Genomic DNA, 26,877 nt, shown 5'->3' with positions numbered 1-26,877 from the left:
GATTCCACCTCAACATTAGGAGGAACTTCCTGACAGTAAGAGCTGTCCGACAGTGGAACACACTCCCTTGGAGTGTAGTGGAATCTCCCTCCTTGGAGGGCTTTAAACAGAGGCTGGATGGCCATCTGTCAATGGGGGTGCTTTAATTGAGAGTTCCTGCATGGCAGAAGGGGGTTGGATTGGATGGCCCTTGGGATCTCTTCCAACTCTATTATTCTATGATTCTATACTGTGACAGTCAACTATATAAGTTAAGAAACTGTTCTTAAAACATCTCGAGTGAATAGGGTTCTTAGGTCTCAGGACTTGGCTCCTTTTCTTCTTGAGTTCTCAGGCAAGGGAGAAGAAACTCAAATTGCGAGCGTTGTCTTGAAAAATGTTTCTGTTTGCCTCATTTCTTAGTCTTTGTGTTTTATATTTGAATTGCATATTCTGTATAACTGTGATTGATACTTCATGTGTCACGCTTAAGGATATAATCAAGGCTGCCCCTTGTAACATCAACAGGGCCTTTCCAAGAAACCACAAAAAAGTCATTTCTGGGTCTTGATTTTGATGTCTGAGCCCAAGTCTAATCCTGACCTGGCAATCCTATAAGTAAATCTACTCAAGTTAGACAATTGCCAATTGGAGATTGTGTACCTCATGTGAGTAGTACATGGTGATGGTGGTGAAAGTGTTTTGTTTTTTTAAAATAGTGTCATCTTAAAAAACAAAAAAACAAAACCAAGGGCATGTGACAGCCAGCTGCATTTATGTACTGTTCAGAAACCCAAAGAAGAGACACTTTCTCTCAAAATTTGGAGCCTATCACAACGAAACAGTTGTTTATAAAGAGACTACAAAGAGGCTATTGGTCCATAGCTACAATGCTTCTTCCCTGTCTAGTCAGCAGCCTCTCCACATACAGTCAACCAGAATCAGTGCCGTCTTTTCTTGCATGCTACATAGATAATGAGATGGTTGTGAGCCCCATGATGAATTGCTTGGACTGTTTTCTGCTAGACACCTTTGATCTACTATTGATTTGTCTTGGCTGGCTGGCTAATGGATAAAAATTAGGTTTGGGGCTTTGTTTTGTTTTGTTTCTTTGCTCAGCATCTTCACAAGCTTCCCAATGAGAACAGAGGGGCAGTTTTGTTGCAGAATATTGGCTCCTGTGAGGAGACTTGGCTGGTCTCTTGACAAATGCTGAGCCTATGCTTCTAAATTTAGTAGTCTTTCAGTCACGTAGTGGAGAGTTGGTGGTGGCAAGAACTATTAAAATGGCCCTTGCTGTTTGTGTTTGGTTACAAAATTCTAATCTGGAAGAAGCTTCTCCTTACAAAAATGAAAATGCAGTTAATTCTACCCAATGTTTCAGTCCTTTGGAATTCCTGTGTGTCAGTATGTTAACAGCCCTCCAGCTATTGAGTGAAGTCTTCTGAGAACATGGCAGAGATTCAAGGATAGATAGTAATAAAAAGGATCAGTTAGTACAGATTATTGTCTGTCAAAATCAGGATGTAGCAGACTAGGAGTAGGTAAGTAGACATCAGACTTAACAAGGACTAACTTTGTTGTATAATCCAGAGGTCTGCCAACTGCAACCAAGTGCAAAATAGTTGCTCAGATGGGAAAAGGTGCCGATGTACACTGCCTACATGCTCAGAAGTGCTATAATAGTACTAGGGTTGAAATATCGAAACTTGTTGCTCAGTAAGGATGATCACATCATCTAGCAACTCCCTCCCCAAAAAGTCTCTGATCCCCCTGAGCATAGCCAAAATCATCACAGCACTGGCAGGATATTTCCTTTTTCTAGGAACAATATATTGTTGTGCCACTGTTGCTATTGTAGTACAAAGTATACAGGTATAGCTCAGTTAATGAAGTAGATGTCTTCTTGGGGATTAAGTCTTTAACAGAAAATTTGGTACCAGAGACACAAATAACATGAAAAAAATAAGAACAAGTTGCTACAAAAAAAAAAAAAAGAAGAAGAAGAAGAGCAGTTCAACATGTTTTAGCAGACACTTTATTCAAAACTAACAATACAACCAAATCAGGTAAGCCTTGCAGAAGTAAAGAAAAACATGTTGAACCTTCTGTAGTCTAAATCAGTTGCTAAAGGAGCTGTCATAAAAGGTAAGGAACTTCCCTACATCTTATAATTGGAACAGTGATCATTCTGGTGCCACCATTTCAACCTGAATGTGCCCAGTCATGTCTGATTTTGGAAGCTAAGTACAGTCAGTCCTGGTTAGTACCCAGATGGGAGACCACCTGGGAACTCCAGAGGTTTCCTGGATCTCTGTTGCCAGTCAGAATTGACACTACTGGGTCAAATGGAGTAATGGCTTCCTATGCTGCTAAAAAAGATGAAGCATTGTAGATAACAGATACCTGGTCACAGTAGGCTCTCTGCTCTCCTTTCAACAGCATGTAAAGACCTTTACGTTTAAACAGACATTGGGTGATTAATTGATTGCAGAAGGTTCTTTCTCATGAGAGTAGTGGTCCTGTGTTTTTATTTTATAGATGTTTTTATATAATTTTATAATTTTTAAATCTTAATGCTGTTTTAGTGTAATAGCTTGTTTTATTGTGTTTTAACCTTTTATAATCAGTTTTTAGCTCTATCTTGTTTCAACCTTATTGTAAGCAGCCTTCCTCCTTATTGAGAGCAAGGTGGGCTATAAAATAAAAACAAAGTAGGTCAATGTAACCCCTTTTCCTATACTGTATCAGTACCCCATAGATTGAAAGTTAAGCCACAAATCATTCATGTGAAGGTTGAATATCACTAGAAATGTACCTTATAGTAGTGTCATTGAAGAAGCCTTCACAATTAAAGGCCCAGTGGAAACATATGATTGTCTCTGTTCTCACACTTTTGCTGTCCTCAATGCAGATGTTGTTATGACATTAAGGATGTCTAAAGCATCCCCTACCTGCTACCAGTACGTTCTTTGCTGGCATGTTAGCTCATCATTATCTCCACATGAAGTGAACTACTGATTGGCTTAGCATCCCTTCTCGCTAGGGATGTAATTCTTCACTGATGTTCTTTTAAAGAAATCAGTTGGTAATGTTAGGATTTTGTTTCCACTGCACCATTTTCAAAGCCTGTTTGAAATTTGCACATGGTTGAATTGAATAGGAAACAGCTTTTTCTGTGTAGAAAATAATATTTCTGTGGGAAAATATTATTTTCTATGCAGAAAAAGCTGCTTCCTGCACACACACAAAAAGCTGTATTCTGAACAGAATAACCACATGCAGATTTTGCACTGAATAAGACTTGTACTGTGAAGATTCAAATCAGTCCAAGATTCTTTTTGTCAGAATTTCACAACACTTGAAATACCTGTTTTTCAACCATTTTATTATTATTATTATTATTATTATTATTATTATTTGAATTTCTCTTCCACCTCTAATCATTGCCTAAAGGTATTTTACATATGTAAACACTGATGTACCAAAGGAAGTGCATAATGGCCTTGTTATCTTTACCCTTACTGTTTTATGGAAGAGCAGCCATCAGTGGAACAGTAGTAAATTTTGTATAGGCTCTCATCATGACAGTCCCTATAGCAACATCCCTTAAAAAAGTCCAAAAATACAGGCATTGAGAGTGGACCTAGACATTTGTGCAGTGCAAATTTCCACCAAGAACAGGTCTTTTGTCCAGCTGATGTTTCTTGCCCACCCAAGAACAAGCTACCCTCAAAATAGTTTGGATTGCAAAAGGGATAGCCTCTAAGAATGTTTCTGCAAAAATCCGTATCAACTTCAGCAATAGTGAAGATTGCAACTAAAATGAGAAGGGCGAGGAATCCAGGAAGGGTAGTAGATGACGTCAGTAGTTGTTGCTAATTAAAAGGTCCTGGACACTGACATCTTGAGCCCTGGCTCCACTGCACCTCTGACAGCTACCATATGCAAAACCATCTTATTTATTTTTACATACATTTATATATCCCTTTCCACATTTTTCTTGTTCAAATCTCTGTGTGAACTCCAGAAATTCCATTGTAAAACTAAATTTATTTATTTCCCCAGGCGTGTTTCAAAGCTGTCTTTTAAGAGATGCATTTCCCTTTTGAAATGTTCAGCAGGATGCTGGTGATGCATGGGACTGGAATATCAATGACCTGCCTGCTTCATGTTTGCTGAGAAATTGCTCAGTTTCTCAAGCAATATGTGTGCAGAACCAAGTAACTTCCACCCTCCTTCTCTGCTTTAGAGGGCTTTGAAAACCTGCATTTGTAAATCCAAGTTTTATATTAGTAGTTATTTTTCCTTATTTTTAATTCAGGAGTGGGAATCAATCAGATGTTGGTCTGCAACTCCCAGCAGCCCTAGCTAATGATGAAAAATGTGGGGAATTGTAACCCAGCAACATCTGGGGGGGCTTAATGATTCCCATCCCTAATTTAATATATGGAACTTGCACCAAATGCCATGTACATGTAATAGTAACATAAGGAACTACTTCATACAACCTTAAGGTCCATAGATGGATATCCTGTGCAAAAAGTACATGATGTTATTAGGACTTAGAACAAGGCAAGCAACTTGCAGTCTTCCTAGTTGTGTGGGACTGTAACTCCCATCTTCTGCAGCCAGCATAGTTAGGTAGGATGAGGGATGATAGGAGTTACCATCTACCAACATCAAGTGAGCCACATGTTCTCCACCCCTAGCTTGGAAAAGTTTCTTGGCCAGCATTTGAATAGAGCAGTGATGGTGAACCTTCTAGGGACCCTTTTAGTTTAGTTTGCCCAAACTAAAAGGCGTTCTGGCACTGGGTTTTACCCAGGGGCAAGGGCGAGACTTCTGGGGTGGGACTTCTGCCTTCTGGGGACGGGACTTCCAGTGTGGGATTTCTTCCCTCCAACCTCCCAGGCCTTCAGCTGCTTCTCTGGAGACAGCTAAAGGCCTGGGACAGCTGTCCTGAATAATGGCTTTACATGTTGTCTCTGGCACGTGTGCCATAGGTTCATCACCACAGTAATAGAGTATATCTAGAAAAGAACATGCATCCCAATATTTATTCTATGAAAATACAATAATTTTGAAACAATTGCCTTTTCACTAAATTAAATGTTGCTGCATGCCTTAAATTCCTGTGTGAAAGAGGAGGCATCCTTTTGGGGGTACCTCAGAAGAAGTTGCTGCCATCAGTTCTTGTGAGAGCAAGCATGGTGTAGTGATTTCAGATTTGGACAATGACTGGAGTACAGGGTTTAAATCCTGGCTGGGCCATGTAAACTCACTGGATGACCTTGGGCAAGTCACACTCTCTCTGCCTCAAAGAATGGCAATGTCAAACCCCTTCTGAAGAAACTTGTCAAGAAAACCCTGTGAGAGGTCACTATAAGATGGAAATAACTTGAAGGCACAAAGCAACACCAATTCCTGTACAGCACCTTAGATTTGCAACAGAACTAAATGCTGCTGAGGGTTCTTTCTTGCTCCCTTCCTAGAGATGAAACAGTCTCTCCTGGTAACATTCAGTGCTGGTCACCCAGCTCCACATAAGCCTTATGTTACAAGCTAATAAAAGCAGCTGATACACTCACCATGGGCCTGTTGACAATATCAGCTTGTAGTGATATGTTCAATTATGCTTTTATTGTGATCATAAGAGCAATCTGAGATAAATAACCCTCCAACCTTGCACACAGTCATTTATACCCTGTCCTTAGGAGCAAAGTTTCATAGGAACTCTCCTCAATCCCACTTCCCTATAACTGATAACAAACCTGTTTATCTAGTAAACTGTTCAGCAAGATAAACCTGCCTTGCTGATTTGGCCGAAAACCACTGATGAACTCATTCCTAACAAGAGTGTTTTGCTCCTAGTGACCCTGAACATTCTTTGCCTCCTGGGCAGTGTGGTTTTCTTCCCATCCAAATTAATAATAATAATAATAATAATAATAATAATAATAATAATAATATGTTTTATTTATAAACCGCTATTCCAAATAGATCATAGCGGTGTACAAGAAAATTATAAAATAGTACAAGAAAAATCTACAATTAAGATACACTGTATCTTCAGGCTAGCCCCGATGATGCTGGGCCAGCCTGTTCTCTCCCTCAACGGCCGAAAGATGACAGTTACGGAGGGAGGGCACTCTGTCTTCAGGCCAGCCTCTGATGATGCTGGGCCAGCCTGTTCTCTCCCTCAACGGCCGAAAGATGACAGTTACGGAGGGAGGGCACTCTGTCTTCAGGCCAGCCTCTGATGACGCTGGGCCAGCCTGTTCTCTCCCTCAACGGCCGAAAGATGACAGTTACGGAGGGAGGGCACTCTGTCTTCAGGCCAGCCTCTGATGACGCTGGGCCAGCCTGTTCTCTCCCTCAACGGCCGAAAGATGACAGTTACGGAGGGAGGGCACTCTGTCTTCAGGCCAGCCTCTGATGACGCTGGGCCAGCCTGTTCTCTCCCTCAATGGCCGAAAGATGACAGTTACGGAGGGAGGGCACTCTGTCTTCAGGCCAGCCTCTGATGACGCTGGGCCAGCCTGTTCTCTCCCTCAACGGCCGAAAGATGACAGTTACGGAGGGAGGGCACTCTGTCTTCAGGCCAGCCTCTGATGACGCTGGGCCAGCCTGTTCTCTCCCTCAACGGCCGAAAGATGACAGTTACGGAGGGAGGGCACTCTGTCTTCAGGCCAGCCTCTGATGACGCTGGGCCAGCCTGTTCTCTCCCTCAACGGCCGAAAGATGACAGTTACGGAGGGAGGGCACTCTGTCTTCAGGCCAGCCTCTGATGACGCTTTGGCTTTTTAACTTAAGATCTGCATCAAGGGTCTTTTTGTCCTTTTTTGGCAGCCAACACGTACAACTTTAGGACAGGAATTTTTGGTGACAGATTTATGAGCCACAGTAGCCCTAGTGAGCCACAGTGCCAGGGCTCAATTGTTTCTAGAATTTATGGCCCCTAAACCCATCTTCTTCACCCTAAATGTACAGGGGGATGTTGATTCCCCACCCACCTTCAGCACCCTCAGAAAACAGGATCCCTGCTTATTAGTTTCCTTTACAAAAGACAAATGCATTTTTTTTAAAAAAAAAAGGCTCTCCAAAAGACATAAATGTGCAATGAGGTAAGAAATTGCAAATGTGAATGTATATATATACAATTTTGGAAGCGATTACTGTAATTTAAATAGAACTAAATTGCATCTCATGATGCTGAGGAAGACAATTATGTGTCTGTTCAACTGAGTTAATGGACAATTGTTCTTTGTTGATGTGAAACTTCATGACCTCTGCTATCCTTTGTTATGGTTCCTGAACCTTAAACTAGTTCATTTTAAATCACTTGCCTTCTGTATGCAAAAAGATCTTGTAGCACCTTTGAGACTAACTGAAAAGAAAAAAGTTGGTAATGTGAACTTTCATAGGCTTAAGCCTACTTCTTCTGATGCATGTTTGGAGTGGAGAACACAGAGATAGACCTAAATAAGCCATTTGTGGGTGAGAATGCCAATTCAAATTCAAAACCTTTTATGTATGGAAATGAGATAGCAAATACAGTTTTAACAATGGCTGTTGGGGGACAAAGACAGCAAGGTAGCACAGAAGTGTTCTGTGACCAATTTTTTGTATTCCCATTCCTAATGTCTGATTTATGTCCATTTATTGTCTAGTGCAGGGACTGTCATGTTTGCCCATTATAGGGCATTGCTGACATAGTAGGGCATAAATCACATTGGAGGATGACAACATGAAAGTCCCCCTAATATTAACAGTGATGTCATTAGGTCTTGTCATGACATTTCCTGAATAGATGTGTGGGCAGAGTTGGCATCTGGGTTTGTGGCAAAGCTTTGTACCATTGTCCACATCTGTGTTATGTATGCTTCTCTAGGGAAGTGCCTGTTTGATGTTTGGAGGATATCTGTAGGTGAGTAAAAGGCAGCATTATTGTCCAGACTGGGTTGTAGTTCATTGATGATAAGCTTGAGTGGCCTCAGTTGGGAGCTATATTTGACCACTAGTGGAGTTCTGTCATTTTCTTTCTTCAATGTGTTTTGTAATAGATTAGTCCTAGATACAAGTTTTGCACTTGTCTTCTGGAGAGGGATGTTTTATTGCATGTTATAAAAGCAAATAATAGTAAAAGAATATGCCTACTCAGATATGAGGCCGCTGCCAGTTACTGTTCTGGTGGGAGATTTTTGGAGTATGTGCGAGTCTTCTACTGAGTAATTTCTGTGTTGTATGGCAGTCACAGGTAGACAGAAACATCCCTGGAGAGCTAGCATTGCCTGTATTAGCATTTACTCTCAAGCAGGATGTTCATGGAATGGAAAAAGTAACTGCCATAGCGTGCCATGAAAGCAACTAAAATTGGATTGATTGTGGGGAACAAATCTTGTAACTAGCCTCTTCCTTTTATTGCAGACTGAGTCACGTGTATCTTTATTGCTAGCACTTTCCCCCAAGGCTTGTTTTGTTATTATGGTATCATAAATGCTCTAACAATAATAATTCAAAAAGTAATAATCATGTTTCACGGAAAAATGGAAGGAGCAAGATGAAGAGCTGAACATGTAGTGTACAATGGGAGCAAAAATTATCCAACCATTGCTGTTTTAGTACTAAGGCTTCAGGTGATTTGGGGGGATGTAGGTCCAGCTCATAGTTTTGAGTAAGGCCCTCTTCTTCTTGACCCAAAAGCTGTCACTGTTTTCGAGGACTAATGCTATACCATAAATTGATGTGCTCCTGTTTCCATCTTTCTCTTACATGCTAAATCTTGCTTCCTTTCCATAATTTGAGAAGACCATAATTTTGTTCATGCACAGATATCAGAGAATGCTATGGTCAGTGGTAATAGGAAATTACCTCCAATTTATTACTTCAAGTTATGGTTTTAAAAATAAGCGCTGGTTTCTTATTTTCTCAGTTTGGTAATCCTAGCAAATTATGATCCATCCCCATGTGTATGTTCCTTCAGGTTGCTTGTTGATTTATGGTGACCCCAAATGAATTTCATAGGGTTTTGTTTTCACAGTTTGTTCCTCTGAAATATAGCCTACAGCACCTGATTTTCATTGGCTGTCTTCCATCCAAGTACTAACAAGAGCTGAGCCTGTTTAGCTTCCATGATCAGACAGGAACAGGTGCCTTTAAGGCCCAGGGATGGTCTGTCTACCTACCAAATAATGAAAGGGAAGGGAGAATCAGATTGTGAGGAGGGGGATCTGTGATCCTGTCACATGTTTTTTGTCTTCCATGGTTAGTTGGATCACTACTGGGCCAGCCGAACCAAATCAGTGTTTGGAAGCAAGTTTGAAAGCCAAACTCCGAAGTAATCTAGGTTGTGTTGACTATGATTTATGTTTGCACATGTGAAATGACTAATGCCAGGAATGGAAGATTTGTTCTGAAGAATGAAGGAGGGGTAGGGAGGGAGTTTCATAGTATTTTATTCCCAGGAGAAGCCATTAAAAATGCAATCTCCAGCTTTTAATTGGGGGGGGGATCTATACAGGTAGCTGTTAATCAGCACAGTCTCTTCAACCACACAAATTCTCTGACCAGTTCTGGTTTTTTCCCCTATTATGTTGGTCCTAATCTCCAGCTACTTTTAGTAGTAGTGGAAGAGAACTTGAGACTTTAATAACTTTGAAACAAGAAGAAATCCAGCTGTTATGCCATCTTTCAGTTCTCACATTACAGTGGTGGATGCAGCAGCATCTTTTAAATCCTTTATCACAGAGCTACTCAAGGCACAGACATCTGTGGCTGATTATGATCTTGGTTTTTAGATGTGGAAATCAAAAAGTGACACAGAAGGCAATTTCTTTAATATACATTTCTGGTTATTGCAGCTCTGAAACAATTATAAAATGTATCTGTATCCTTTGTGAAAGTACAGAAACTAGAGAATAATGGAGATTATGGTGCTCCTGTTTGGAGGATAGATTTCAGCACCTTGGATAGTTCATTTAGAGTGAAACTTAGAGCCGAATCGCCACTCCAGTGACACTGGAGTCACCAGCCCCCATTGCTAGAGAGGGTTGACTGAGACTGTTATAGTTCATGGTTTCTAATTACTTCAGAGTATCCCCTCACCCCATGCCAATAACACACTATAAAATATTTGTATCATTCACACAGCAAATGTTTTGTGCCCAAAAGGCATTTCATAAGTACTCTCTCATTTGAATTGTATCCCCTAGAGCAGGGGTAGGCAACCTGCGGCCCACGGGCCGGATGCGGCCCGGCGAGACCTTGGGACCGGCCTCAGCCTGGTCCTGCCGCCGATTGCCGCCGGAGCCTTTGGGGGGCAATTGTCTATAGAAGCCTCAGAAACATGCATTTATATTAACATTTTTTTTAAAATCAGCAAATTTTTTCGCATGTCCTCCATTTTTTTAAAAAAAGTGTCTTCCATTTGAAAATTTTGTCTTACATTTGTCCTGGTTTATTTATATATTTAATTTTTTTAAAAAATATTTAATTATTTATTTTTTGGCTTCGGCCCCCCAGCTGTCTGAAGGACAGCAACCCGGCCCCCGGCTCAAAAAGATTGCCTACCCCTGCCCTAGAGCAACTTTTCCCAACTTAGGATCCGCAGGTGTTGGACTACAGCTCCAGTAATTTCTAGGGATCCAGGACTGGGAAAGCTGGCAGTCTAGAAGTGGCTGTCCTTTTAGACAAAACATCTTAATATCATATTGTTAGGAGTTCTGGGTGGTTATTTCTTGATTAAGTGGTTACTTTCTTTCTGATCAGTTGAAGTCTCAGAAATGAAAGCTAGTTGTTAGTAGATGGCTTTTCTCATAGATGACCTGCCATTTTCAGTGAATGGCCAGGCCTTGATTTTTCCCCCCTCTTCTCCAGTTCTGGTATGAATGGTGTTACCTGTGTGTCTCTGGAAGAGTTGGCATGGGCTGAACCTGACACCATGTGTACCTGAAAGTTTACGTTTTTGATTCACAGACTGCAAGCACACATCCAAAGCCATTGTAATAATTTCTGCCATTGCCAGCATGTTTTCATTTACACTTTAAACAATTTAATTTACAATGGGCCCTTGGTATCCACTGGAGTTTGACTCCAGGACCCCCATGGATATGAAAATCCTTGGCTGCTTAAGTCCCATTATATCCAATGGTGTAGTAAAATGATGTCTCTTATATGTAGTGGTTTGAGCATTGTACTATAACTCTGGAGACCAGGGTGCAAATCCCACCTGTTGACCTTGGGCAAGTCACACTTTCACAGCCTCAGGATGGCAATGGCAAACACCCCCTGAAGAAACTTGACAAGAAAACCTTGTGATAGGTGTACCTCAGGGTTGCCATAAGTCAGAAACGACTTGATGGAATACAACAATAACAACAATATAAAATAGCAAAATCAGTTTTGCTTTTTAAATTTTAAAAAAAATATTTTCAAGATGGAGTTGATGGAATCTATGGATACAGAGGACTGACTGCAGCTCCCAACTTTGTTTCTTTTGAAGATGTGTTTTGCCATCCCACACACGTTTACTCCTTTTAGTTCCCTTCTATCAGCTCTCCCTTGAATGGATTTTATTGCCTTTATTGTTTTATTATTTTATCTTTTAAGCTACTGTTTTATTGTGTCTGCTTTCATTGTGAACTGGTTTGTTTTTTTAAAAAAATAAAAAGGAGCATATAAATATTGGAAATAAATAATTTTATTTCCTAGATTGTTTTTATGGTTCAATTCATAGCCCAAATGCACTGAATTGTAATTGTTCTGTCCATTTCTCTCAGGTCATCTTGAGTATCATCTCAAATGGGAGGAGGGACAGTTTAAAACACACACACACACACACACACACACACACATACCAAAATCAGTTCTTTTGTTTAAACCAGTTGTTATTGTCATTGTTGTTTAAACAACGTGTTGCTCTTGTTGTTGTTTTGCATTAATGTGTAGGACTATACCAATATAGAATTAAATCAGAAAATTAAGTAGCAAAATGCAATTCAGCTGTTGTGACCACTAGCTTAAATAATAATTGTTATTTTTAAAAAGTGTTATTTTAAAGCAAGTTATTTTGGTTGAACTTAAATTAATTAGAGGGTTTTTTGGAATGGCATTTCTTGCACTATAAAATAAAGTGATTAAAAAGAAACTACAGGCACTGGATACTGGTCTAACAATGAACAATTGCATATCAACTGTTAAAAATTAAATTGTTTACATTTAAACAATTATTGTTGTTCTGATAAGAGGATTGGAAAACAGTAATAATAGCCAGACTTTTAAAAATATATGGATAATCATTTTTTTAAAAAACCCAGGAATGTTTTTTTTTTTAAGTCATTTGGTTTAAATCGTGGTTTAAGACAACCTGATCTCGGTATGGTATTCTGCGCTCTTTTTCACATTGTCATCTAACTGTGAAATGCTGCCTACTAGTTGTCAATATTTCTGTGGCTTCTGCATGGTGAGGACTGAGAGCCAGCTTTAAGTACTGTACTAAGGCTTGTTTCACTGAAAGGTCACAGTATAAAAGGCAGTGTACAAAATAGCAGTGTTCCATATTTCATGCTTATTAGAGATGTGCAGTAGGGTGTGCAGCTCTGACGGGGACCAATTCCAATCTGAGTTCAGGGAACCAGTCTGGTTAATTTCCTCTTTGCCCTTCTTTGCCCATAATTATGCTTCTGTAAAACATGTTAGCACTGCAATGACACCTGTGAACTTTCCTCTTGTGCCCTCTATATTCATTGCACTTGGTGCTTGCCCAGGTGTTGTATTAATTGGACAGATAAAACATAGAGAAAGAAAAAGATAGTAGCTTTCTCATTCTGTGATTGTTTTCTACGTACCGAAGCAACAAAACCTACAAAGGCAACTGGAGAACATTTGGATTTTATATTTACTTCTCACAGTGACTATAGAAACAGGTTTAAAAAAGCAGAATTGCAGTTGAGGAGGTACCGCCCTTAAATGCAGCCCAGGATGCTAAATAAGAGGACTATTAATTTGGTTTATGCCTACCATCCTTCAGCTCCACATGGGGCCCTTCTATGTATTGGCAGATTCAGGGAGAATTAATATTACTCTTAACAGTGGCTGATTGTATTTGGCTGTTCCTACCTTCTTATAGGATCAATTCACATGGTACGTGCACCTATCAAAACAAAGCAATACTCATTCCTACCATTTCCCAGCTTCACCAGCACTTTACCTTGAAAAAGACAGAACTGTAAGTTTAACACAGCTAATACCACTTTCTTGCTTGCATATGTTTCACTGTATAGCTGGCCTTTATTATCTGTTGGGATTTATTCCAGGGCCCCCATGGATACCAAAATCCATGGATACTCAAGTTCCATTAAATACAGTGACATAGCAAAATAGTGTCCCTTATATAAAATGGCAAATTCAAAATTTCTCTTCCACCACTCAGCCAGAGCTGAGCCAGGCGAAAAAGTTGAGAGGAGAATCAAAATTTCCTGCAGTGCCCCAGTGAGTTTGCTGCAGTGCTCTGTGGCACTGTGGCACACATTTTGGGAGCCTCTAGTTTAGGTGGCTTTGTCAGAAATCACTCTTTCATTTGTATCCACAGTAGTGTGCAGTTTCAGTATGTGAGGCTTGTCCCCATGGCATCACAAGAGCCCTCTTTTTCTAGTTTTGGCCCTGAAATCTCAGGGAGTGGGAAACTGCTGTCTTGGCAATTCTATAATTGCCACCCCTGTGCTAACTGGTGCCCTTTAAGATTGCTAAATGATCTCTCGGCCTCTTGCTTCTATATCCATCTTCTACAAACTAAGGGATCATTCCTCCCTTGAAACTCAGATCCAGAGCTGCTTATTCCAAGTTATCATCCCTGTCTGTCTGAATGTCCCACCTGTATACCCCAACCCTTCCTGATGGATGATGTGGTGTTACAGTTGTCAGCCTGTAGTAGTGAGGGGGGTAGGGAGTCGGGAGAAGGAATGAATATATTTTGATGAGTGTTCAATACGTTTGTCTTTCTGTGCTTTTCAAAATAATAATACGTTTTATTATTTATAGACCGCTATTCCGCAATGATCATAGCGGTGTACAGTAAGAATTGCAAAAGAATACAATACAAAATACACAGTGACAGTTAAATGAGGGAGGGGCTTCGTCCTTCAGGCTGTCCCTGATGTTGCTGGGTCTGCCTGATCGCTCCCTCTGAGGCCAAGATGACAGTTAAGGAGGGAGGGGCCTCTTCCTTCAGGCTGTCCCTGATGTTGCTGGGTCTGCCTGATCTCTCCCTCTGAGGCCAAAGTGACAGTTAAGGAGGGAGGGCCTCTTCCTTCAGGCAGTCCCTGATGTTGCTGGGTCTGCCTGATCGCTCCCTCTGAGGCCGAGATGACAGTTACAAGAGGGAGGAGCCTCTTCCTTCAGGCTGCCCCTGATGTTGCTGGGTCTGCCTGATCGCTCCCTCTGAAGCCAAGATGACAGTTAAGGAGGGAGGGGCCTCTTCCTTCAGGCTGTCCCTGATGTTGCTGGGTCTGCCTGATTGCTCCCTCTGAGGCCAAGATGACAGTTACAAGAGGGAGGGGCCTCTTCCTTCAGGCAGTCCCTGATGTTGTTGGGTCTGCCTGATCGCTCCCTCTGAGGCCAAGATGACAGTTAAGGAGGGAGGGGCCTCTTCCTTCAGGCAGTCCCTGATGTTGCTGGGTCTGCCTGATCGCTCCCTCTGAGGGCCAGGTGACAGTTAAGGAGGGAGGGGCCTCTTCCTTCAGGCAGTCCCTGATGTTGCTGGGTCTGCCTGATCGCTCCCTCTGAGGCCAAGATGACAGTTAAGGAGGGAGGGGCCTCTTCCTTCAGGCTCTTTTCATAATCAGCATGATCATGATCAGAGCTTGTGATGCACCTGTACATTAGCAGGAGGGTTTCTCAGCCTGGATTGTGCTATAGTCAAGCTGGCACTCCTGTCTGCCTTTGCAGCATAAGTTGTTATCTATCCCACAGCTTCATATTTGGTAGGAGAGCTTTTGTCACTAAAGGGTTTTTGCCAGCACTGCTGAGTTCAAACAGTTTAATAGCATTTGAATCCAAGTTAATCTTGTTTCCAGGCAGTATCTTAGCCTAGATTTGATGTTACATGAAAGTAAATGACAACCACAGTCCACTACCACTACCCAGGGGGACTCCAACCATCATTTATATTTTTTAAAATATGCTCATTGATTGCATTAATTCAGTTAATATCACATTGTGTTTGATCTTCTAATGTTACATAGGTCATAAGCATCCCAGGCGCTGATGGTCCTTTGCCATATCATAGAGAATAAGTAGGCTCTGCTGACAAAGCCTCCCTCCCACTGCCTGGTTTAGTGAGAAAGCCCTGAGTAATACTCTGCTGTCCCATTTTCTTAGCTGCTTTTAAAACGTCCTGGTTTCTTTTTCCTCCTCCCACTTTCCCCCTCTATTCTCAGCTTATGTTGACTGCTGAAGACTAAGTTCAAAGGTAGTTTGCATACAGTTAATTCAGCAAGAACTGGGGAAGAGAAGGGGTTGGAGTCTTGCCTTTCCTAAATTCAGTACATACATTCCAATGTTTCTCTGATTAACGTAGGAGATTTGTGTGTTCTTCCCCGTTAATAACTTTTGCCTTCTTGTTGCCTGATATGGCTGGCCATATATGTCCCAATTTTCACCTGTGAAATGTTAGCAGATATGACAATATGAGGCAAACCTTTGTGGTGTCATAAAGGACAACATATTAACCATCAGCCACCACTGTTCAGAATTTATCATTCATATATATGGTCTCCAAGTTCTGCACTGAAAAGAAGACAAAACTACATATTCTATTTTAACTGCTTTTAAGAACACATAAGTTGTCATCCAACCAAAGGAACTTTTCTAAACAACAGCAACAACAAATCTCCTCTGCTTGTAGTGGAATTCTACACTAGCTGCATTTTTTGTTGCAAGTCTTCTGATCATCTCCAAAATCCTCATAATAGAAAAGGAGATATACCCCAGCAACAAAAAGGATGAAAAATTCAACAGATAACTTGGAATGTACTGTATAATGTAATAAAAATAGACAAAGTTAGATACACAAAACAGATATGCCTGCTGTACCATTTCAAAAATTAAGATATTACATCAGACACACAATATATCTGAGCCAGAGTGGCATAGTGGTTTCAGTGTTGGTTTATGACTCTGGAAACCAGGGTTTGATTCCCTACTTGGCCATGAAACCCAGTGTGTGACCTTGGACAGGTCACATAATCTCAACTTCAGGGGAAGGAAATGGCAAACCTCCACTGTGAAAATCTTGCCAAGAACACCCCATGATAGGTTCACCTTAGGATGTCCATAAGCCAAAAACAACTTGAAGGCATACAGCAACAAATATAATGTAGAAATAATCATGTGTAAGACATACTAATTACATTTCAAGAGTGAGGTCTTCCTCACTACTCCAGAGATATCTGAATGACAGTTTCTCATACAGATGTAGATAAAAGCATATATGCAATTAAGCCTCTCAAACTATTCTGCCTACCAAAATGAGTGAGTAATGTTACAGTGGCCTAAACCAAACATCATGTTGTTCTCTATAGCACCACCATGACAGAATTTCCTTCTCCTCTCCTCCAGCCAACATCACTTGGAGCTAGCCAAAAACTGGCTGCCAAGGGTTTCCCAGCAATCCTGAGCATTTTCCAGGGCTGCATGGGCAGAGAGAGGCTGCAGTGGGAAGGGAAGATCACAAGCTCTCCTGGATTCCACTGTTGCCCCAGCAGGAATCTAACACTGGATCTATTCACCACCTGAAAACATAAAATGAAATTGCATACTTATAAGCTATTGTGCAATGGGGGAGACTTTAAACATGCCTAATTAAACCTGAATTCCCCAATTAAGGCTCATTGTCATAACCCTAACAAGGACCTGTTTTACTTTTAAGATGTTAAAATTAAGAATAAACTGAATACACAAAGTTTGTATATGAAAGAAATGAGGGAAAGGCTGAGGGGATATGCCTTTTGTCTTGGCAAATGGGAAGTTGATGTTTGTTATCTTTTTATTTATATACTCTTTTGTTCTGTTTTTGTTTGTTTATTGAGGGGGGGGTTATGTATATAGAAGAATGTTGTGGGTTGTAGTTTTTTTGTGTTTCTATAGTATGATTTACATGGTTACTAATATGTGAGTGTTACTATACCATTAAATATGTATATATACAGAAAAGAATACAGCAGCATTCACATTCATAATATATTCATAAAATATGCATAAAAATAATAATAAAAAAGAAAAGACTACAGCAGTGGTAGTCCTGGAGAACCAATGGCACATTTTAAATAGAGTAAACTACAAAAAGTAACACCAAAATCTTCAAGTTCTTTCCTGGGACTCCCAAATATACTCACCTACAGCCATTAATGCACAGCTCTATTTCCACAAATCAGAATGTGGGAATGAATGAAATTCCAGTCTAAACATAATTAACTGTAGGTTAAATCAACCACCATAGCACAATTGTTGAATAATGGAAAACAAAGGCAGTTCAGACTTCAGCATTGTTTATCAGACCAACGCTATATCTTTTAAGAGAGAGAGCACATGCGAGAGAAAGTGGATGGCATTTTTCAGCTTCATGATGCTCTTGATTCTTAGAGCATCTCCAGAGAGCAAAGCATCAGTCAGTGCCTTGTAGACCTCAGCAGTCAATTAGCATTCTGCACCAGTCCCATGTCCTCTGCTGATCTGGCTAGAGCTGCTCTATAAATATCCACAATTTGTTTTAGTTCCTTTTGTTCACCATTTTTTCTATAGAAGGCAAACCCTAAGGCATGAATGTATGAAGAGCAGGAGTAATGTGTCTTCCAATACAAGGTGATGGTCTCTTCACACCCATCTGTCTCCAGATTAGAAAGAATGTGCACAAACTGCATCAAATGATGTTGGTTGCAAATGCTTTTTAGGAAAGAAAGAATAAGAGAGACTTTGCACACTGTTAATTGGAATAGGCCTGTATGATTCTATTTATTTGTACACCAGGGTGTCATCTTTGGTTGCTTCTTGCAGAGATGATTTGCTAGCTTGCAGTCTTCCAAACAATAACTGGTAACCATCCAGGCGTACTTTCATACTACACAATTATAGTACTGTGATTCCACATTAACTGTCATGGTGAGGGAATCTTGAGGAATGTAATTTGGTAAGGCATTAGAGCTCTCTGCCAGAGAATTCTAAATACCTTCCCTAAACTGTAAATCCCAGGATTCTACAGAATGGCACCAAGCCAGTTAAAGCAGAATCATAGCACTATAATTGAAAATATAATTGAAAATCACTATATAATTGAAAATCACTATAAATGAAAGGGGCCCAATAGAAATCTTCGTTAGAGATAGGTCGAGACATTTGATGCTTGAGGCAGAAAACTCAAATGGGATGTGGTGGCAATATGATGCAAACTAAGCTGTGGACAGTTTTGTGCCCTTCTGATGAAGCAGACTGCCTCACCTTGCCAGTTGGCAGGGCTGGCCCTACTATTAGGCAGAGTGAAGAATCTGCCTTAGGTGGCAGATACTTTGGTCAGAGAATCACAGGAATCACAGGAAATGTTTGGAGGACAAAGGTGTCTGAGCAATGTGTCTCACTTGCTGCCTTCAAGAACAGCACAAGATGCTGGCCCATTGCCAATGTTAAGATTCAACTGTTAGTCTAGTCAGTTTCTATACATGTAATGAGAAGGATACCATCTTGTCCTTCATCAGAGCAGCAAAATAATATGGGTCAGCCCTACCTAATGAGAAGTCTAATCTGGCGCTTCCTCATGGGGGAGCACATGGATTTAAGCCTTCAATTTGTCTCCATTAGTTTCCAAAAGAAAGTAGCAGACAGAGTAGGGTGATGGCTATTGGAGACCACACTAGCCATTCTTATCTACATTTCCTGTTAAGAAATATTATTAAGAAGTACCCATTATGACTTTAAACATCTTTGATCCTCCACTTGGTTTGAACATCAGCTCCCAGAAGCTCCAGTCAGCTTGGCCAACAATCAGGAATTCTGAAGCTGAAGTCCCAAACATCCAAAGGACCAAAGTCTGGGAATCACTGGTTTAGAACATTCTCTAATTTACAGTTGTACTTGTCCTACAAATGAACCACATCTCCAGTGCCAAACACTGAATCTATTTTTTTAAAAAACCACACCCATAAGCCCTGAGGCAAAATATGTGGAATGCCTCTCTCCCTTCAGGAGAGATTCTGGCTGGACTGCTTGTGAGAGACAGAAAATTCTAGCAGAATGCTTGTGGGCTCATTAAACCAAAAGACAGGTCCTGTCTTTTCAAAAGACATAACATGAAGGGAATTAGCATATTTCATTAAGGCTCCTGATGAATGGCAGTGTAAAAATTTTAAATTAACATATGTGCCCTCTGGGGAAACGGGTCTTAAGTGGTGGTTTGCTTTAAACATTTCCCTTTTTTATTGTGCAGACTTAGTATGATCAGGACATCTGTTGTCATTTGTCTGCAAAGGCATGTTTTCTGTGGAAAAGATAACCCTAGATATAGAAGTGTGACAATAGACAAAGAGGTCCCGTGTATGTCTGCAAGGCATCTGTTCCCAAAGGTTTTCAGTGTATGGGTGTCTCATTTGAATTGCCTGCCTTCAATCCATTCTCTCCTGAGAAATCAATACCCATTTTGATGCTGCAGTTATCTTGCTCAAACCAAGTTTGTATGCTCTTACAGCAGCCATATTGGTGGGCAGAGATGTCAACCTGGGCAGCACAGCCACCTGTGTTTTGAAGATAAACATAGGTAGAACTGAAGGACCAAGAGAATGGGAAAGGACTGGGACATGATTCACTTAACCACAGTGCTTATGGACTCATAGCTCCCCAGCAGGATTCTGGCCATGACTGTAATTTTTTATTTACAAGATATAATTTTATTCTACAATTCATTTCAAAAGAAAATAGTAACTTCTAAATTGAACAGGACCAAATTCTTTGAACTGTGTGGGTCTGTTATTGTCAAGACTGTGGATGCTGAAAGAAATAAAAAACTAATTTACAGTTCCTATAATTCTGTACTAGGTAAACCTGAATTCTGTAACCTGGGTAAATAATGCAAATTAAACACAAGTTTATGTTCAAGGCTTGCATAATTTGGCATCTCTCAGTCATGAAGAAGGGCAAAAAGTCATTAAAATACTATATTGCCTGTCTTTACAGCTTCAGAGGCTTAGAAACTTGGCTGAGAAAGAATAAATTGCTTATGCCAAGTTATGAGCCTATGGCTGGCTGGACTAATTCAGATTTTCCAAAGCTGTCAATCTGTCCCTTGGGCTGCACTGCATTTTCCTCCTTGCATAGAAGAGAGAACTGGGGTACACTGGAGGCTTTTCATCATTTGTTTAAAGCCGTGCAGCACATAGATTAGAACCTCTGTTCACAGCTTGGAAAATTACTTCAGAAATGAATTTATCATGCAGTACATTAGGGGGAAAAACTTGTCACTGCTAATTTTACAAGAAAAATATAGTGATTCAATGTATTACTAATCATATTACATATGTATTACGTTTCATTTCTTTTCTTTTTTAAAATCCTGAAAAGGTTTTTAAAAGCATGGCCTATGATGAGGGAAGAGCTTAAAATGCCCTCCTAAGCATTTTAGCCAATTACAAGTTACTCATAGCACAGTACAAGTGGCATTATTAGTAATTCCTTTTTTTTAAAAGGAAGATTGTTACATCCTTATCATGCCAAATTGTAATATTTAGCAATCCTTACCTATAATACATTGCTTCCAAATTCTGCCCTTGCCCCTAGTTCCTGCAGTATGTTGGCCTGCTTTGCACTATATCCTTCTTTCTTCACATTGCACCATGCAAAAATGGTTGCAGTCAGATCAGATATAATATTAAACTTTGTTCTGGAGTGATTTGAAATCCATAAGAAATTCAAAGTGCATTAAGGGAAGAGAGCAAGAGAGAGTGAGTGATGGAAGAGGGAATACACTAATCCAAGGATTGAGCATTGTTATGTTCAACACAGTCATTGTCCAGTTTGGTTGCTTGCTGGAAACCAATGATGGTGTCTGGAATGGTTGCCATGTGACTTAACTCATAGTTACTTTTTGTAAACAATTATTAATGTCTATGCAGCCTGGTAGAAAGATGTCATATAAATGAAGTCAATAAATAAATAATACTTGCATCTGTTTGACTACAGGCTTACTTGCTTGAAAAAAAATCCAGTGTCAGCAGTGATGTTCATTCTTTTGTTTGTCAGAATACACATGGCTCTGTTTGGGTTGCAGCCTCTGATATTTATTAGAATGATATATTATTATTTCTACCCCAATTAACAGAATGGAGAGATGATCCATCTTTTCTCTGCATTAGAGTTCTAATTTAGTAGTCATGGTTTGATACTTCTCATAATGAATCAGCTTTTTAAACTCTTTTTGATTATAAGATTTTCTTGGCTTAAATCCTATTGTTAGTCCCAACTAGAGCAGATCTATTGAATCAATGCTAATTTGGTAAATTGTCTTGATTCAGTGGGTCTACTTTAGTTGGGTCTTAACAATAGAATTCAGACCACTGAGTCGCTTCTGTGTGACTGTTCTAAATGTAAATAAAATACACTTCCCTATAGAGTTGCCCTTTCAGCAGCATCCCATTTTCAGAACTTTCAAAGCTAAAATGCAAGACCAAAGAGATGGTCCTTACGAGATCATAAGGATGGCCTGGAACTGTTTCTGGGTCAGCTGATTGTGGAAACATATATGAGGGTAATGGGTCCATATTTTACACAAAACCTGGCTAACCAAGTAATAAACGAGGTGCTTTTCAGTTCTAAGCAGCAAAGTTACACAGGAGATACAGCAGTTTCTACCATTCCTGATAGAGTTTCCATCCCATGTACCTTACATGGCATAAGGGCACTTATATTAAACTATGTGTATATTTCCAGGGTGAGAACCATATTCTTCTCAGGCACAGAGAGACCCAGTGCAATTGCACCTCCGCACAATATGAAAATGGGCACTTTGATATTTCTCCACTGTGTGGAGAATATCCTATTGCATATGTGAGGAATTTATCAATATGGGTTTGAACCTCAGTCAAAGTTTTTTAAACTTCCTGACCTCAAGAAATCCTTTCCGTATTTTCCCATTTGTTACTAGAATGCTTGTACCTTGCAGGTGTTCTAAAATATTTTCTAAGTGTCTTTGTCTCTCTCTTGTTTATAGTTGCGTCATGAAAACTGAGAACCAATTTAGACATAGTAGCAGACATGTGTAGATATACTTGTGCTATCTTTCAATTTTCCAAATGGCAACCATGGATGAATATGGGATGAAGGGCATTAGCCTCTGTCTGATTGTGCTCTTTTCTTAGTGAATTGTTGTTGTATGTCTTCAAGTAATTTCTGACTTATGACAACCCTATCACTGTGTCTCCTGGGGTAAATACTCATCCTTTACTATTAGCCTTGATAGGAATGTTTTGTACCTTGGGTATCTGTTGGTTTAAAAGCAGATACTCATATCTACATATGAGGAAGACTTCATTTTCATTGAGGAGAAAGTCACAATCATATGTATTTTTTAAAGGATTCATATCCATCCTTCAATAGGTTTTCAGGGTACATTACAAAAATTTTAAAATGTAATGGAACAAATGGAAACAGTTAACTGCACCACCACTGCCCTCAATACACATAGACACATGGCTGCTCTTTCGAAATGCTTTTTTAAAAAGTGGAACTGACTCTCCATTGTTACACACATAATGCAACTAGAGGAAGAATCCAGAATTATCAATCATTTGGAAATCTATGATTTTCATGTAATCTCTGTTGTTGTTGTTGTTTTTTTTTTTTTCTAGTTGGGAAAACATCTCTGATCACAAGGTTCATGTATGACAGTTTTGACAACACATATCAGGTAAGACTTGATACTTCTAAAGTGTTTATAACAGTTTGTTTCATGTTGAAATAAAAAAGGACATTTTCTAATTTTCTTTGGTAGCATTCAAAGATGTAGCCATGTTAGTCTGTAGAATCAGTATGCTACAAAGTCTCTCTACATACTGTTCGGTAGCAGTGTTACAATCAAGGTTGCTCTCTCCCCAAAATAACTTTCCCCTTTCCCAGGGCAAATAAATATTGGGACCAGGGGAGATCCAGAATTGATTTCCCGGTACAGTCCTTAAACTCAGCCATAGGTATAGAACCTCATCTTTCCTATGCATTCTTCTGACAATTGAACATTGGCATACCCAGATAATTGATCAGAAAGTAGAAATGGATGTGCCAGAAATGGCTTGTATCATCTTGGCTCTAAAGTAAGCAGAGCCATTATCCTCTTGCTCCAAACTGGGGAAATCACTCCATTCATTTTTGTTAGCTAATCCGAATGCTGCTTTAAAAAAAAAAACCTCACTTGTTTGGCTAACTGGGACTGGGGTGGGGTTGGGATGGATTCCTTCCCTTCTTGATGCCTGGTGTGTGTGGCTTGTACTAGCATACCATAGGATATAAAGTTGTGGTTGTCCCTGGAAATTTTATTTGTTCAGATGTGGCTCCTACTATCAGGATCCCAGTTGCATCACCGCAGCCACCATCTGTTGAGTCCAAACATTTGGGACTAGGACTATGGAAACAAGGATTGCATGCTGTTCAAATGTAAATGCAAACTTTAAAAAAATTAAACTTTCACTGTTCATTAGGTAAAGGAAAAAAGAGACAACTCTCCCAGAATGAGTAGCCAAAAGATATTATTGTCCATGGCAATGGTTTAGGCATTCATCTTGAATACCACTTCTAGCTACAGAAACAAGAAGACATGCAGCTAGCAGCTAACCAGTGATAAAATCCCAGAATCTGCTGTAGATTATACCAAAGGCCTTTTTCTTCCTAAATCATTCACAGGGCTGAAGAAATGCAAAGATGTCTGAAATTTTGGGTGCATCAAAATTAAGCCCTGCTTAATTGGTTGAAGGTTGGAAGATACCACAAGGGTCATCCAGTCCAACCCCTTGCTATGCAGAAATACACAATTGAAGCATTCCTGACAGATGGCTGTCCAGCCTTTGTTTAAAAACCTCCAAAGAAGGAGACTCCACTACTCTTCAAGGCAGCGTGTTCCACTGTCAAACAGCTCTCACCATCAAGAGGTTCTTCCTAATATTTAGATGGAATCTCTTTTCTTGTAGTTCAAATCCATTGCTCTGTGTCCTAGTCTCTGGAGCAGAAGAAAACAAGCTTGTTCCACACTGTCTGTTATGAACTGTACTTTTGTTCCATTTAATTATTTAATCAAGCTGACCAATGGACTGTACAATACAAAAAATTTTTGCATATGTGTTGCCTCAAAATTAAGGCTGTAGCCCCACACTCGTTTTTCTAAGAGTAAATCCCATATGAACTTAGTTTGGTGGCGTAGTGGTTAAAGGCTGGTACTGCAGCCAGTTACTCACAAACCACAAGGTTGTGAATTCATTCCCAGCCAGGGGCTCAGGGTTGATTCAGCCTTACATCTTTCGAAGGTCTCTAAAATGAATACCCAGCTTGTTGGGGACAATTAGCTTATTGTTGTAAACCACTTAGAGACTGCTTAGTCCAGTGTGAAGCAATATCTAAATGAAGCTGCTATTGCTACATTGCTAAAATCTTTTGCATCTGGAAATGAAGTGGCAAGTCCAGTTTTAACAATGGTCGTTTGTGAACAAAGGCCTTGTGAACTAGCCTTTGTGCATGGAAATGAAGTGGCCAATCCTGTTTGGCAATAGGACTAGTCTCTGGTGAAAAGAATAGATGAATGTAGGGCACCCCTGTGAGGATGGGGTCAGGTAGTATGGGCCCGATTTAAACGGGCCTTTGCGCCGCCCCATCATGTGCTACGGGTTGGCCAAGGATGCAGCGTCCATACTGGCCTCACCCCTAGCACGTGACGGGAGCGTCAAAATGGCAGCGCCCTGTACACACGGGCACCGCCATTTTGACGTGACGGACACATAGCATCCGCACATCCTGTCACGCTGGCGATGTCACAAGTGCGCCATTTGCACATTCAGGCATCACAAGTACGACGCAAAAAGAAGCCACTTTTTGTGGGTTCTTTTTCTGCCGCCGAGAATCCTCGCCGTTTGGCAGCTGAGGCTTCCTGCCGGCGGAAATGGAGGCGGCGGCAGACCTTTTGGGCGGTCTGTATCCTGCCATAGAAATGTGTGTAGTGTGCCAGAAATCCATTATCTTTGTTCAATTCATTGCTGAGGGACTGTAGTTTGTGGATGAACTCCAATTCTGCTGTTTCTCTTTCCAATCTACCGTTGCAATTCTTTTGTTCAAGGACCACTGTTCTGAGGTCTGAGAAGGAATGCCTGGGGAGACTGAAATGTTCTGCCACTGTTTTTTGTGTATTCCCATTCCTAATGTCTGATTTATGTCCATTTATCCTCTGGCACAGGTCTGGCCTGTTTGCCCAATGTAGAGTGCTGATGGGCATTGATGACATAGTATGGCATAAATCACATTGGAGGATGAGCACATGAAGGTCCCCCTAATATTGTGGATGATGCCATTAGGTCTTGTGATGACATTTCCTGGATAAATGTGCAGGCAAAGTTGGCATCTTAGTTTGTGGCAAAGCTTAGTGCCTGTGTCCCCATCTGTGTTGTGTGTCTTGCTGTGAGTACCTGTTTGAGGTTTGGAGGCTATCTGTAGGCAAGTAAAGGTCTGCCACCAAGAGCCCTTGAAAGAACAGCATTACTGTCCAGAATAGTTTGTAGTTCATTGATTATACACCTGAGTGGTCCCAGTTGGGAGCTGTATGTGACCACTAGTGTGGTTCTGTTATTTTCCCTCTTCAATCTGTTCTGTAATAAATCAGACCTGGGTAAAAGTCTTGACTTGTTTTTTTCTTTTTTCATATGTATATCACTGATGATGAGCAAGAAATGATTATTGGCCTTCTCATCCAGTACTGGAAGCAACTCATGTGTAACCAGTGCTCAGAAGGCAAGATAATATTGCAAACATTAATGTTCAACTCTTACAAGCAAGGAGAGACATTTCAGGGGCAGTGTGCTTACAGTGCAATTTGCAACAGAATTCATTTTAGCCAGGTTGAAAGTCTGCTAGCCTTCAGCATTTTTTTCCTCAGATATGTTAGGTTTAATCATGGCTCAATCAGTGTTTCAATTTAGTAAGGTAAACAAACTTGCCATTCACTTTTTAACAAGCAGTTTAAAGCAATATAGTATGAGAACCCTGTTATATTGATTCTCACATTTAACTATGCTTCAGATTCTGTGAGGACCTACTTAGGCTCTGAAAAACCAAAGTAATATCTTCACTCTCAGTATATCTTTCCTTTCTAACCAACTAGCTCAAGTACCATATTACAGTAGAGAAGAAACAAAGCATAATGGCTTCCAGCAGACAGAACAAACATGTTGGGAGATGGTATTTGTTGCTGCAGTTCTCAATGTTGCTGTTGTCCAAGACTATTTTCTGGCAATTCCCAGCATCAGCTGCAACATTTTATTCCTATCCTGAAATGGATATCTTTTTAATTTCAAGAGACATTGGAACAAAAAAAAAGTATCCTTTATTCCTTTTTCTCTTTCTTTTTAAAATGTTTTTAGAGCTATAATAGATCCATCACTGGATCAGTGAAATAGCACCTTTGTACTATAGCACTGTATCTAAAAAACAAAAAGTTTTTAAAATTCAGAGAGGGATCAAAATTGCCCTTCAAAGCTTAGGACCACTTCAGCAAACTATGCTCTGGTTTTAAACAAAGAAAACTTTGTAAGAGACCAAATCAGATCCAGGACATTGCTACAGACAGTCCCTAAAAAGATTGAAATGCATGGGCATGTTGGCAACAACAACCAG

General features: G+C 40.3%; 1 protein-coding gene across 1 annotated transcript in view; it reads left to right on the top strand.

Moving 5' to 3' along the window:
• The window catches only part of RAB6B (RAB6B, member RAS oncogene family), an 87,502-nt gene that overhangs the window by 24,813 nt on the left and 35,812 nt on the right, over positions 1–26,877 (top strand). The window contains exon 2 of the mRNA XM_089509356.1: positions 22,863–22,921. Coding sequence (XP_089365482.1) covers positions 22,863–22,921 — 59 coding nt within the window. The remainder of the gene's footprint in view (positions 1–22,862; positions 22,922–26,877) is intronic.

Source organism: Sceloporus occidentalis, unplaced genomic scaffold (genome assembly GCF_023333645.1).
Source record: "Sceloporus occidentalis isolate IW3139 unplaced genomic scaffold, rSceOcc1.0.p SCAF_2, whole genome shotgun sequence".
NCBI lineage: Eukaryota > Metazoa > Chordata > Lepidosauria > Squamata > Phrynosomatidae > Sceloporus > Sceloporus occidentalis.
The sequence above is the reverse complement of the archived record's forward strand: the minus strand, read 5'-3'. Positions and strand labels throughout refer to the sequence as shown.